The sequence below is a fragment of the Electrona antarctica genome (assembly GCF_951216825.1).
Source record: "Electrona antarctica genome assembly, chromosome: 10".
Taxonomy (NCBI): Eukaryota; Metazoa; Chordata; class Actinopteri; order Myctophiformes; family Myctophidae; genus Electrona; species Electrona antarctica.
The window spans coordinates 18,207,139-18,221,402 of record NC_136791.1 but is presented as its reverse complement, the minus strand read 5'-3'; the positions used below and the strand labels follow the sequence as shown (position 1 = coordinate 18,221,402).

The 14,264-nt window shown below is 42.6% G+C and overlaps 1 protein-coding gene across 1 annotated transcript; it reads right to left on the bottom strand.

The window, feature by feature from the left end:
• Window positions 1-5,926: 5,926 nt before the first annotated feature.
• On the bottom strand, window positions 5,927-11,649 carry prokr1b (prokineticin receptor 1b; the record flags this gene model as incomplete). Its single annotated transcript, XM_079511846.1, has 5 exons — window positions 5,927-6,265; window positions 6,737-6,969; window positions 7,382-7,533; window positions 10,755-11,032; window positions 11,539-11,649. 5 exons carry the CDS (start codon window positions 11,647-11,649, stop codon window positions 5,927-5,929), a joined length of 1,113 nt encoding a protein of 370 aa, XP_079367972.1.
• Window positions 11,650-14,264: the final 2,615 nt, after the last annotated feature.

The window sequence follows — 14,264 nt, the reverse complement described above, 5'->3', positions numbered from 1 at the left end:
TCCAGCACCATCTTTATTCTTTCCGACTTGCTTGAGATTTCGACAGCACAGTTTATCACCATAGCTATAAAAGCCAGGAACCGGGTCTTATCCATACATATACAGATGCCATCATTGCCATGTCCATTTTCCCTTCCCTCTTTTTCTGTTTCCCTCTTTTCATTGTGCTTCTCCACTCTCTTTACCACCTCTGCATAAGACATTTCTTTCATTTCTGCCTTCATCTTGTGTATCTTAACCTCCTTCACTTTCCTCGTACACTTCTCTGACCCAGCATAATGCTCTCCTCCACAGTGCATGCACTTTGCCTGTTCTTTCCCTTCACACTCTCCTTTACAATTCTCTTTCCCACACCTCCCACATCTTTTCTTTCCCCTGCACACAGATGCTACGTGCCCATATTCTTGGCAGCAATAGCATCTTAGTGGTGCTCTTTCAAAAGGCCTAACACGGAAGCTAGTGTACCCTACATATACACGATCTGGCAAAACATCACCCTGAAATGTCAGACAAACTGACGAGCTGTCCTCCCGTTTCCCCTCCCTGAATCGTGTCATCCTCCTTATCGCACCAACTCCTTCAATATCCATATCCTCCGGCTTCATCGATAATGGCACGCCACTAATTACTCCCCTTGTTTTCTTTCCTCTCAGGTAAAAAACATTCACTGAGCTATCATTAAAGTACATGATCTGTACTGCTTTCCCTGCTTGGTCTCGGTTCCTGCACTCAATCACCACCAAACCACTCCTAGTAATCCTCACAGCCTTCACCCTGCCAACCATTTCCTCCACAAACTTTCCCACCGCTTGAGGCTCACTAAAAAGCCCGTCGGTTTGTGTGTCCGAACTCATCCCGACCACATATCTTCCGATATCTTCGTCTCTCTCTGAAACTCCTTCTTTCTTTCTTTTCTTTGTATTTCCATAAGCTCTCGGATCCTCAAAATCACTTCTTTCATCCTCTGATGATTCCTGATGATGTCAAACAGCACTGTGTGCAGCGGACCGACAGGACATGGTGAGACAAGACATGCAATTAACAACTAAGGAAGACAGGAAACACTAGACATTCACTACAAAATAAAAGTAAAACACAGAAACAAGGAAGACACATTACTTTAAAATTAAAGGAACAAAATTCAAAAGTAAAACACAAAATAACAAAGAACAACAACAAAACAACATGACATTATACTTACCGGTAGAAGGTCTCCCAGGGCTCTATAACCTTTTATTTTATTTTATTTTTTTGCAGGGGGTTCCCAGCTAAATTTGTTAATCATTGTTTAATAGACATCTCAGAACAGTTTAAAGTGTTATGTTTTATTGAACACACCGACATGGACATTCATCCACAACACATTAAGTATTCAATGTGAAGATGCTGCTGCTGCTGTAACGATATACAAACATTGTCCTATTAAAGCTACAAAACCTCGTTAAAATCACAAAATTTACAAAAGCCAGAAGCTTTTATCAGAAGCTTGCGGTGAAAGATAACGCACAAAAGTCAAGACCAAGTCCGAGTCAAGAGACCGAGTCAAGACCGAGTATGGGAGGGGGTCGAGTCCGAGTCGAGACCAATACCATAAGCACCAGACAGCTCTTGTATTATGTTAATGTAATGGGCGCCTCATAATATGGGTAGCCTATAATAAAATTATGTCATTGTATTGTAGTGACTCGTGACTCGAGTGGACTCGGTGGGGGAGAGTCCCGAGTCCCTTGGTCCGAGACTGAGTCAAGTCCAAGTAAAATTAAGGGCGAGACCGAGACGAAACCGTGTAAATGAAAATGTGGACTCGAGACTGCATGGACTCGAGACGAGTCAAGGAACAAAAGGACTCAACAAAATCAAACGCCATGCAAGCAATTCCATACATTCTTTAAAGCCATCAGAAAGAGAGCTAATATTTACAGCTCACAACTTATCAGGGGTCTCCAACGTTTTTCAGGCCCAGGACCCCTTAGCTGAGAAAGAGAGATGAAGTTATATAATGTAGAAAATTGTGTTGCAGATTAAACTTTTGTTTATTTGTTTGCACATTAACTTTTCTATGATGGATTAATGTTATTGGGTATTTTCATTTAACCACTTAAACCCTCAATACTTTGTAAACTTGACCTTTGGTTCTGTACTTGGTCTGCTCTTCTCTCCCCAGAAAAATACATAATCTACGTCTGTAATCCACGTAACTCGACTCGAGCACCACCAACTTCAAATTCGACACACGCATTCCACACCACCACAGTGCCCGGCCTAGTCAGTTGTCCAGAACCGCCACAAAAGGCCTCTGCCCAGACTCTGGACAGGGGCATATTAAGGCATAAAAGTGACAGACATAATAACTGGTTGGGGCATGCATTTACAACTTGCATCGTTCCAAGTAGGCCAGTGCCCAACGGGCACCGCTGTAGTCTATCTTTTCTAACTATAAATGCATCAAGTCTCTGTGTGTACGTCTGTACATCTGTAATCCACGTAACTCGAGAACCATTAGCCCCACCGACTTCAAATTCGACACACACGTTCCATACCACCACAGGGAGTGCAGTGCCCGGTGTCGAGTCGGTCGGACCCACGGTTGTCCAGAACCGCCCCAAAAAGGCCTCTTCCCGGGCTCTGGACCGGGCCCCTGCCCAGGGTCCTTATATGGAGCTGGCCTGTTCTGACCTCACAACACTCCATATTTGGGCATGCCTGACACAGAGCTTGCCTGTTCTGACCTCACAACACTCCAACCAACACTCCATATTTGGGCATGGCTGACACAGAACTCCTATAGGAATAAAGGGACAGAGAGACACATACAGAAATCTGCCATCATTCTGACGTCGGGCATAAAAGGGACACAGACATAATATATGCGGATGGGGCATGCATTTTCAACTTCCATCATTCCAAGTAGGCCACTGCCGTAGAGGCCCCACGGGCACCTCTCTATACCATCTCTGTACATCTGTACGTACGTCTGTAATCCAGATAACTCGAGAACCGACTTCAAATTTGACACACGCCTTCCACACCACTACAGGGAGTGCAGTGCCCGGCCTTGCAGGGAGTGCAAGGCCGGACAGTCGGACAAGCGGTTGTCCAGAACCACCACAAAAGGCCTCTGCCCAGGCTGGACAGGGCCCAAATTAGCCAATTAGTCACATCTGATCACCCCTAGATCTCCATATATGGAGCTGGCCTGTTCTGAGATCACAATGATGTTCTGACATCTGCATATACAGATGACATATACAGATGACATCCATATACAGTATGGGCATGCCTGACAAAGAACTCCATATATGGGCATAAAAGGGACACGCAAGTAACTAGAAATGCAAATGTGAATAACAAAACCATTACATTCACGTACAGCCGTTCCTTGAACATAAGTTTAACTAACATCTTTCTTTGATATACTAGTAACACATATTCCTTATCAAATTCCATCCGTATTCTCATAATCCATTGTGCTTCCTTGTGCTCTCCAAATACTCAAAAGTCAAAACCAATTCCATGCACCAACATCTCTCTCAATAGAGTCTGACGAAGGATGCCAGATCTTTGGGTCAGAGACCAGCGCTTCTGAAAAGTGTGGTCTTTGAGTGGGGTCCCCAGCAAAATGAGGAACAGTTACGCTAACAAATAACGATACCCACATCAATAAACACTGCCATGTGAGCATGATATGGACATGATATCCACAGCCGTTAATAAACGATCCATCCCATCCCTTACGGGATTATAATACACCAAAAACATAAACAATATCACGTTCACATTCAATCAGGAAGTGCACAAAAAGAAAATACTTTGTTAATAAGCCCAAAAAACTAAAATAAATATACATCACATATATATTTCTTTACCTGTCACAAGTTTTCTCTAACTATTCTGCATTGTGAATATCGTATAAATAAAAAATACCAAATAACCCAGTTTGTAGAACTCTACTCTACTGCACTTGTGCATGCACCATTTACCGATACATGCATGTGACGCTGTGGGCATGATATCCACAGCTGTTAATAAACGATGCATATGAACAATGTGGGCACAATCTACCCATATACAAACAAACAGTAAATAAACCAACATACAATGTGTATACAGGGTATCTACACATTTCATGAGTACCACAGACGAAAAACAGTCTAAGTCCAAATTTCAGACTGACCCCTCCACGAAAAGGCCTTGTTGTCCTGAACCCTTATCTATCATTTATATATTATGGATCAATAGTGTGGACTTAGACTGTTATTCGTCTGTGGTACTCATTATTGAAGACCTTTTAAATGACTAAAATAAAAAAGAGAAACTAATAATAAGGTAATTTATACTACGTCAAAAGTAACGAACAAAGTATACTATAAAAGATTGTCAAATATTACTTATTACCTAAAAGGCAAATATTTTGAAAATAGATGATCTACAAGCTCACAACGAGGCATTGTGACATTGTGAGCTTGTAGATCGGCTCTTTTCACAATATGTTCCCCCCATGACCCATGACACTTGACCTATTGTATAGAGTAGACAGTGGCATAGAGCAAATGGGGAGGGTCCGCGGTCAAATTTGTATAATTTTGGGGGTCCTTGACCTGAAAAAATCTTTGGTAACCGAATACCGATGTTTTGACCGGTATTGTAATTTTTTTGTATCAATTACATTGGATTAATATGTATTTTTAAGAACATAATGAATGAATAAAAAAGTATGCTTAATTTATTTAACCACTTAGGCCCTATTCAAACATGTTTAAAACAATTAGCCGATCGACAAACCTAGAATCAAAACAATGGGAGCCAATAGCCTATCTATAAACACATTAGGGACATCGGGAATAAAGTGGTTCAAAATCGTGACTCAATGGCTGCATAATTTCCGTTTTTTAATGGCCGACACATCGGCCTGGCCCTAAATATAGCATCGCAGCAAGGTTCCGGAAGTAACAATGCAATCCCTTTGCCATCCTTATCTTATCAATCCAACGTAGACTAACCACTAGGCTCCTGGTTGTAATGTGAGGCTATTATATATACTACTGTATAGAAGCTTGAAGGCACACATCTGTATGCAATCAATCAAATCCGGTGAAGTCGACATCTGATTGGTGGAGCTCACGTTACTGTGGAAACGTTAACGTTCCCCGGGGTGCAGACGTTTATCCGACATACCAAAAGTCTGACATGTGCTGCGGGTTACAAATCACCCGTGCTGCCGGTTACAAATCACCCGTGGCATCCGCGTGCGGTTAGGGTTGTAGGTTAGTGTTTGGTTAGGGTTAGGGTTAGGTTAGTGTTTGGTTATGGTTAGGGTTAGGACTAAAGACTGTCAGACTCTTGGTATGTCGGAACAAATGCCTGCACCCCCGTTACCCCCATGCGAATGTCACGAAAATTGCTCCCAGTCAACTACAATATTATACAACACTATTAACAATAAACACAGTTATAATAAAGACAACAATTTAAGTTAAAAAGAATCAAGCTAAACAATCGTTTTGACTGGAGTCTTTGGAAAGGTACGCGCAATATGACTCATGGAAGAAGTAGTTCCTTCCCTCATAAAATATCATGAGTAAGTTAGAGAGTAAACGGGGAGAGAGATACACAGCAAAGGCCGTCAGGATCGGGACTCAAACTCGTCAGGCTACAATAGAGCCTAAGTCGACGGACCGATAGGGGTTGGTGTAGGGTGTAGGGTGGAATTCTCGTATCTGACTTTTGTTTTGTGAATCTGTTAATGTTAATGTAATGAGTATTACGAATCATGTTCTGTTGTAAGTAGGATATAGGCATTTAAAAGCTTTTAGCTTCTGCCTACTCCTTTTGATCATCTTCATGTTTTGTTTTGTTTTTGTAACAGCTTCCATTCATTGTCTTTAAATATTGTATCTGAAACTGAAGGATGATCAAATAAACTAAACTAAACTATACATTCCATCTCCTCCGTCACGGGCATGTTGGACGTCCTCACGTCCGTCTCGTCCACCGTCGTCTTGCTCGTCGGGGCGTAGTAGGTGGACTTCCAACGCAGCAGCACGATCCTCTTCAGGTACTTGACCGTGTTGTTCTTGACGCTGACGAAGCAGAAGGTGTTGATCATGCTGTTGCTCATGGCGATGCACTCCACCACGTAGAAGGCCACCAGCGAGTTCCGCTGGCGCGTGATGAGTGTGGGGTGGAAGTCTCGCAGGATGGTGTAGCCGTAGTACGGTGCCCAGCAGAGCACGTACGCCGTCAGGATGCCGATCAGCACCATCACCTAGTCAGGGGATATTAAGAAACAATCTGAGAATACATTCCATACCAATACATTTCCTCACCAATGTGTTTGTTAAGTTGTCTAGTAAGTAACGCATCTCACAAAGTTTGACATTTTGTTTCCCTAGGGGAAATATATGTGACAGCTGCTGAAAGTAGGGTTACCATTACTTCAGCTTTAAGTATAGAATATGAGTGGTCACACTAGGGCTTTTATTCAGGATTCTGAATCCATTGCAAGCACGAAAAACACTCCTTGGGATAAAAACAGCCACTTTTCCAGGTAATCACATTTCATATAGGTTATTAATGGTACTTTCAGCAGCTGTCACAGATTTCACTAGGGTAACTGAATTCCAGTCTTTGTGAGATGTGTTACTAGACACCTTTACAAACACATTGGTGAAGACATTTCTTGGTAAGGCATTTATTCCCAGATTGGAAGTATTTCTGACAATATTCCCTGACTAACCGTCTTCCGCCTGCAGCGCAGCCTCTTCCGGATCTGCTCCGTCTGGAAGCCCGGCACGCTCTTGAACCAGAGCTCGCGGGAGATCCGGGCGTAGCACGCCACCATGACGACGGTGGGCACCACGAACTCCACGGCGAACACAAACAGGAAGTAGGAGCGGTAGTAGGCCTGCTGCTCCACGGGCCAGATCTGGCCGCAGAACACCTTGTTGGCGGGCGCCGGCACGGCGTTGCCTAGGGATGGGACGAAAAATGAGAAGTCACGAAAAATCACACAATTATCGTGGAAAAGTTTATTGTAATTAAATGCCACTTTTGTTAACCACTTGAACCCTCAGCATCCCTATTCTGTTAAAATAGCCGATCTGCAAGCTCACAACGCGTTGCAAGCTTGTAGATCTGCAATTTTTGGTGAATCGATTTGTGTAAAGGGAAATAACGGAGTATAAAATGTACTCTTTACATGTCCGCTTTGTCAAGTATAGAGGGTGGTACTACATTTGCAGCAAAACAAAAGCAAATTCATCCTAGTGTATGTGACGGAGGGCAATTTCCTGATTAATTTAAATCTCTGTGATATGATTATTGTGAGCGTTTTGTAATCACAATAAACGATAATAACGAGTATGGTCCCATCTATGCCTACCGGTGCCATCGTGGGGGTACAGGTGCATGGTCTCAGAGTAGTAGGCGGATGGGATGGAGATGAGGACCGGTATGATCCACACGCCTGTGATCAAACCGTACGCCGTTTGGTATTTCATGCGAGGCCTCAAAGGGTGGACTATTGCCATGTACCTGAAGGGAATATAGAGAGATTATTCCAAACCACGGCTGGGCAGCGTATTGTTTTCCAATACCCTACTGACCTTGAGAAAATGAGAAAATGGACGAAATGTGCACATTAAACCCTAACACTAGAATAGTCATTTATATCTTGCCAGTTGTCTGATATATGCACCACTTCATAGGCCACTGATGAGACACCTGCATTGCATTATGTTCAATAATGCAATGGTGTTTCATACTTATTAACATTTTATATTTTATTTACCATTTGAGTACATACAGTTACCTGCATCAGTGGAATGCAGATATAGACAAAAAACATTGATATGGGGCGAGGTAGCCCCGTATGCAATTAAGGGGCAACAAAATGTTAGCCCCCCTTTCCCCCTGCCACTGGCAAGGGGAAACTATTATTGTATAATAACTATTATTAGGCTATACAATAATAGTTTGGGACTTTGGGTCCGCACATTCATCTCTGTCTCAGCTGAGGTGTTCTTTGCCTGAACAACTTTTAATACCCCTCTAGACATCGTGCACTGCAGCCAAGAACTTATTTAATTTATAGTGCAATCAAACAGCCCACTTAGTAGTCTCATATGGTGCACTGTGCCACATAATGTAATAATGATTGGCCATCGGCTTTCAGTCACATTTAAGCTTGATATTGGGTGATGCATTATTCATTATACTGACATTCTGAGTGAGAAACGCTGTGATTTTTATTTTTTTTATTTTTTATTGATGCCGTTAATAAGATATACATTTTTGATTAAAGATATGTGCTTAAAGGGGCACTTTGCCAATTTTCAACATTACTTCAGATAATTGGTAGCACTTGCCCGACGATCTTACAGGCGTATGCAAAGGCCCAACTTATGTAACTTAGATAGCATTTTATGTAGACATAGCACTATAAAGTATAATAATAATAATAATAATATCTGGGACTTCTATAGCACTTTTCTAATACCCAAAGACGCTTTACATGTGTGGGGGCGGGGGGGGGGGGGGAACAAGAGAAAAGGACAACTTTATTAGAAGAAAGAAAATAAGAATAAAACCAGTAAAACATTACAAGTAACAAGTTAAAAACACATCAGCTGGGGAATGCTAGTCTGAACAGGTGGGTTTTTAGTGCGGTTTTGAAGGTGGGGAGTGAGGGGGCATCCCGGATCTGTTTGGGGAGGGCATTCCAGAGGGTAGGGGCGGCCACAGAGAAGGCCCTGTCGCCCCAGGTTTTGAGCCTGATCTTCTTGGGAATCACCAGGAGGCCGGCATCGCTGGACCTGAGGGAGCGGGATGGTGCGTGTGGTTCGAGGAGGGCGGAGAGGTAGGGGGGAGCCAGGTTGTGCAGAGACTTGTAGGTGGTGAGAAGTACTTTGAAATCAATTCTGTGTTTGATGGGGAGCCAATGGAGGTCACGGAGGACTGGGGTGATATGGTCTCTGGAGCGGGTGGAGGTGAGCAGGCGGGCAGCTGAGTTTTGGACGTATTGTAGTTTGTTGAGGGTTTTTGCAGTGGTTCCATAGAGGATGCTGTTGCAGTAGTCCAGTCGGGATGAGATGAAGGCATACAAGTAGTCCAGTCGGGATGAGATGAAGTATACAATACATGCATAGTTTCATTATATAGATATTCCACTGTTACGTTCTTAGCTTACGTATGATTCATGATAACTACTTTTTTATGTATGTGATGTATTGCCATGCTTTTTGTTCTTGCTGAATGTAAATCGCTCTGGATTAAGAGCGTCTGCTAAATGCCTAAATTGTAAATTGGTCCTTACAAGATGGTACAATTTCCATCTACTCACTCTGCGTCTCATTAGTGGGCTACCAATGACATCATCAATGGAGATCCAAGCTAGAAACCATGTAATTTCTCTTCCTGGAAAGTTGTTTGTTTGCTTGGTTGCTTTAAAGCGCAAATAACTAATTTTAAAACGGCTTTTAATATTTAATATCATATGGTCTATGTCCCTCAAAGTTATTTCTAATGGTTTGAGCCTCAATCACCACTCTGATATAACCAGTCCTTGTCATTCTTTCTGGACTTTGAAAGCAGTTTTAGCTGCAGTACCACAATGTCCTGAGGTGGTGGGGGTGCTGATATGCAGATTATTTAATATTTTAGTCATTATAATACTGATGCTAGATAAAACCAGGCTTGTTTCCATTCCATACAAACAAAGTGGAAATGCACATTTGGAACTGAAGACTGAAGAAGAGGAGGAATTATACAAAGTAGGATGACATCAATGTGACATAATCAGTTGAGCTGTTCCTGAGAGCAATTTCCATTAAAGCACCTATATGATATGAAAGCCTGATTGTTCAAAATTGGTTATTTGTGTGGATAGAAAACACATATGGGAGACCCAAAAACACAAAAGAAATGGAGAAAGTTGAATTTTATGTTATAGGTCCTTTGAAGGGCCATGAAACCCCAGGCCGATTGTGTAGTGTGTTTAATTTTTCAATAAATGATAGCGCTGAAAAGTAAGTTTCTATAGGCTAAGGGAATGGCTACAGACCGTTCTCTGATGTGCTCCCAGTCTGATGACAATTCTGAATTGCTTTTACACAGTGCAACCATTTATGGCAAATAACAGACTTTCAACTGAACAATTCTCTGTAAAAGTCCAACACTTTGTATTCATATTGTCATCGAGACTGCAGACTAGGCTATATGATAAGATGCCATGTCACAGCGGCTAATAGGCCCGTGTGCTATTGATTACATCGCCAAGCATCTCTGTTGACATGTTGAAAACACCATTAGCTAGATAAAAGACTCTCAAGAAAAATGAATCTCACTCCACAAAACAAAGATAATGAAAGTGTCACAGAAGCCGTCAAGGGTATTTCATTGCATTGCACTCCATTTAATTATCTCTGAATGTTATGGCAGTTAGTGTCAGTCAACTGAATCACCAAGTTCCTATTGGCAGTGGTGGAAAGTAACTTAATACATTTATTCGAGTACTGTATACTACTTAGGTACGATTTGGAGGTACTTCATTTACCTTAAATTGTCACAATGCAAACTTGTAGATATGCTATGTTTTATTTATTTATTTAATTGTGTGACGTGAAAGTGTTACGTGTGGGATCCATTTCCACCCAGCAGCGACAATAATATGAAACAAACACACATCATCTTGAATTGAACACGCATGCAGACACACACGCACGTGCACACAAATGAATCGTAGAGGTGGAACCTACCGGTCTATGGCGATGGCCAGCAGCGCGTTGGTGGACACGTAGAGCGACACGGTCCTGAGGTAGTTGACGGACGCGCAGAGCACCAGGCCGTGGTCCCAGGACAGCCTCTTGACCACGTAGTAGTCCACGAGGAAGGGGCAGCACACCACCGCCACAATGAAGTCGGACACGGCCAGGTTGCCGATGAGCAAGTTGGTGACGTTGCGCTGTTTCTTGTAGCGCGCCAGCGTGGCGATGAACAGGAAGTTGCCCACGCCGCACACCAGCATGATGCACACCTACAGGGGGTGCAGTCACGGTTGTTACACAATCGTCTAATCGCAATTATTTGAGATAATCACAATTATTTCGTCATGATCGTCATAATCGTTTCCATGCTGAAAGATACATGGATATTTCAGAATAGCAGCTTGTAGATCTGCTATTTCTGCTATTTTTTTAAACCCTTTTCTATGAAATGTATAAAACAATGTATAAAAATGCCAGCAATTTATTTCAAATATTTCGTTGCTTTCCAGAAATCTGCATCCTAAACTTGCACTTTGGCTATCAGTGTGTGGCCACTTTCTTGTTCCTTCAAGATTCCTATTCCTATTTTAGTTATTTGTCATATCTGCCCCACTTTATTTTATTATGAAACCTAAAAGGCAAACAGAAATGTAATTTCTATTCATAAATGTTACAATTTCCAATGCAAAAAACACAATAAAATCGTTAATCGCAATTATTTGTGACAATTAATCGTCAACTTAAACGTGTAAACGTGACAGCACTATATGCACACCAGGACCACGCCGATGACGATGGTAGCCACGAAGAAGGCCTGGCCCTGCGTGGTGTCGGGCAGCTCATCTGGGGGGACGCCATAGTCCAGGTGCATGTCGTACGTGTCCATGAGGTGATCCATCTCGCTCGCTGAGAAGCGGTTCCGCGTCTCTGTGTAAACGGCTGCTGCCAGCTGGCTGATGTTGGAATCCCCCATGACTTAATACAGTAAGCAGACAAAAGGCCTGGTTTATGTAGACAGACTCCGGGTATATCAGTGCAATTTGTCAAGGTAAGTACAATAATGTTGAAGTGTTTTTGTACATGGCGACAGGTTGGCAGGAACACAGCCTAATAATGACGCACGTTATGGACAGGATGGAAGATTTTGGACCGGGATGATTCGCCTTTGGAGACAGTTTAGGGCACACCTCTGCACCTGGAAGAGAAAGGAGGAGGCTATAGTTCGTGGTGTCAGTACATCACAGTCATTAATTTTTCATATGAAATAAAATAAAATTAGATTCCGGTTGTCTGGCCACGTTGCCCATATGGTCGCACTCACACATTAGTTTTTTTCGGTCATTTGTCTATGAAATTATTGTGTTTAAAATAACATATTGTGAACGTCAGAGTGCCGGGGTCTTTAGAAACATGGAGAAACCCCGCCAGTCCAATCAATTGAAGTGGACGATCGGAACAGCGGTGGTTCGGAGTGACGGGGTATAACCCTCTCACCGATGGTCATGAATGAAGTGTGGATCATGACCGAAAGAAAAATGTCGCGACTTGCAAGCAGACGAAATTAGTTTTCTTCGACGGGTGGCTGGCATCTCCCCTAGAGATAGGGTGAGAAGTTCAGTCACACGAGAGAGATTATTAGTAGAGTCGCTTCTACTCCGAGTCTCTCTCGTGTGACTGAACTTCTCACCCTATCCCCAAGGGAGATGCCAGCCACCCGTTGAAGAAAACTCATTTCGTGACCGGTGATAGTAGGAACGAAGATTGCTCTGTAGACAGAGAGTGCTGTCCCCGTAGCTCAAACACCCCATGCCCGGGGGCGCTGACCCTTTAAGTTTGTAGATTTTTCCTCCAAGCCAGGCATCAACATGAACGGTCATCCACAGGTGCAAAAACAAAGTCACAATAGTCACTACTAAGTAAAAGTCTTTATAACAAAAGTCCAGTAGCATGGAACTCAAACAGTCACAGAGTGACATTAAACCTACAGTATAACACACAAGCAAGACGCGTAAACGCGGGAAGCGAACGAAGATGTTGTGGCAGTCTGACACACACACACACAGACCTCTGCATCGTTCCAATTTCAGTTCGTAGTTGCCCTCTGGTGGCGGGCGGGTGGTGTTACAGCGTGACACACAGACAGACAGACTGACACACAGACAGACAGTTTCGGCCAGCTTCTATAGTTAGTGCTCACTTCGTTCGCAATTAGCAATAAAGCATGGGAATGTGGACAGCATGCGTGTGACTCTCACTCTGGACCCAGCCTCTCACTGCAATAGAGAAAACAAGCACTTTAGGTCTCTTATATACTGTACACAGCACCTGTCCTTCATTTAATTAACACAATGTGCTGCAGAGCTGGCAGAGCCAGTGGTCAGAGCTGGCAGAGCCAGACCTTTCTCTCCACTCAGGCGGCACCTAGATCATGCCCCCTGCCACAATGACGTACTATAGCTGAAGATCGTGGTTGCAGCCGTGTGTTGGGCAACTGACTCAGCCGCACACAGTGGCTGCACCTTCACTAAGTCTTTTGTTAATAACAGTGACAATTCATACAATGGCTCTGGCTCTGAGTAGTCTGAGCTCTTGACCCCTGGACTTGCAGGCCTGTGCGGCAATGAGTTGGTGGTACTCGACCCCACTTGAGTCAAAGATAGGGCTCCTCCTGGTCAAGTGTGTACACGTGTGTGTACACGTGTGTGTGTGTATGTGTATATATATATATATATATATATATATATATATAATCTAAGATTTTCCAGATTTGTAATGTACTTTTTTCCCTTCATAGAAACACAGTGGAGTAAAAGTACAATATTTGTCATTTGATACGTCAGCAGGATATTATCCAGTGTAGAAATATATGTGTATAAAATAAGTAGGTTACTCTGTTTGTATTTCTCAATTTACTTTTTGCATTTGTAAAAAAAATAATTAATAAACAGAACGTTAAAAATATATATACACCCGTCCATAAGTAGGAAAAGTAAAAGTGCTCATTGTGCAGAATATCCCATTTCACAGGTTTTCAAAATGTATGAAAAGTTGTTTTGAGAATAGCAGATCTACAAGTTTGAAAATCATTCAGTATAATATAAGACTGAAGTGGATGTTATTGTACGTTTTTAAATAATAGTCAAAAATAAGTAGTAGCTAAAGTTTTCAAATAATGGTATTGGATGGAGCACAATATTTGGCTTTGAGCTGTAGTGGAATAGAAGTAAAAGTGACTGTGGCACTTTTACTTCTATGTAAAAGTGGCATGACTCGATGAGGATGTAAGAAAAAAAGCCATCATTTCCTGTTCAAGGGTGGCTTTAATATTCTGTCTGTTATCTTCCTTATAGCACCAGCTTCAAAGTCATGTTTCATGTATATGAGTTATACTATTCTGACTGTGAAGATATAGGCTATAGTAGGCCTGGGCCGTGGCTCAGCGGTCCAGGCACCTTGGCTGGTAATCCAGTCTGGCAGTGTGCTGCGGGCTCGACTCCCGAT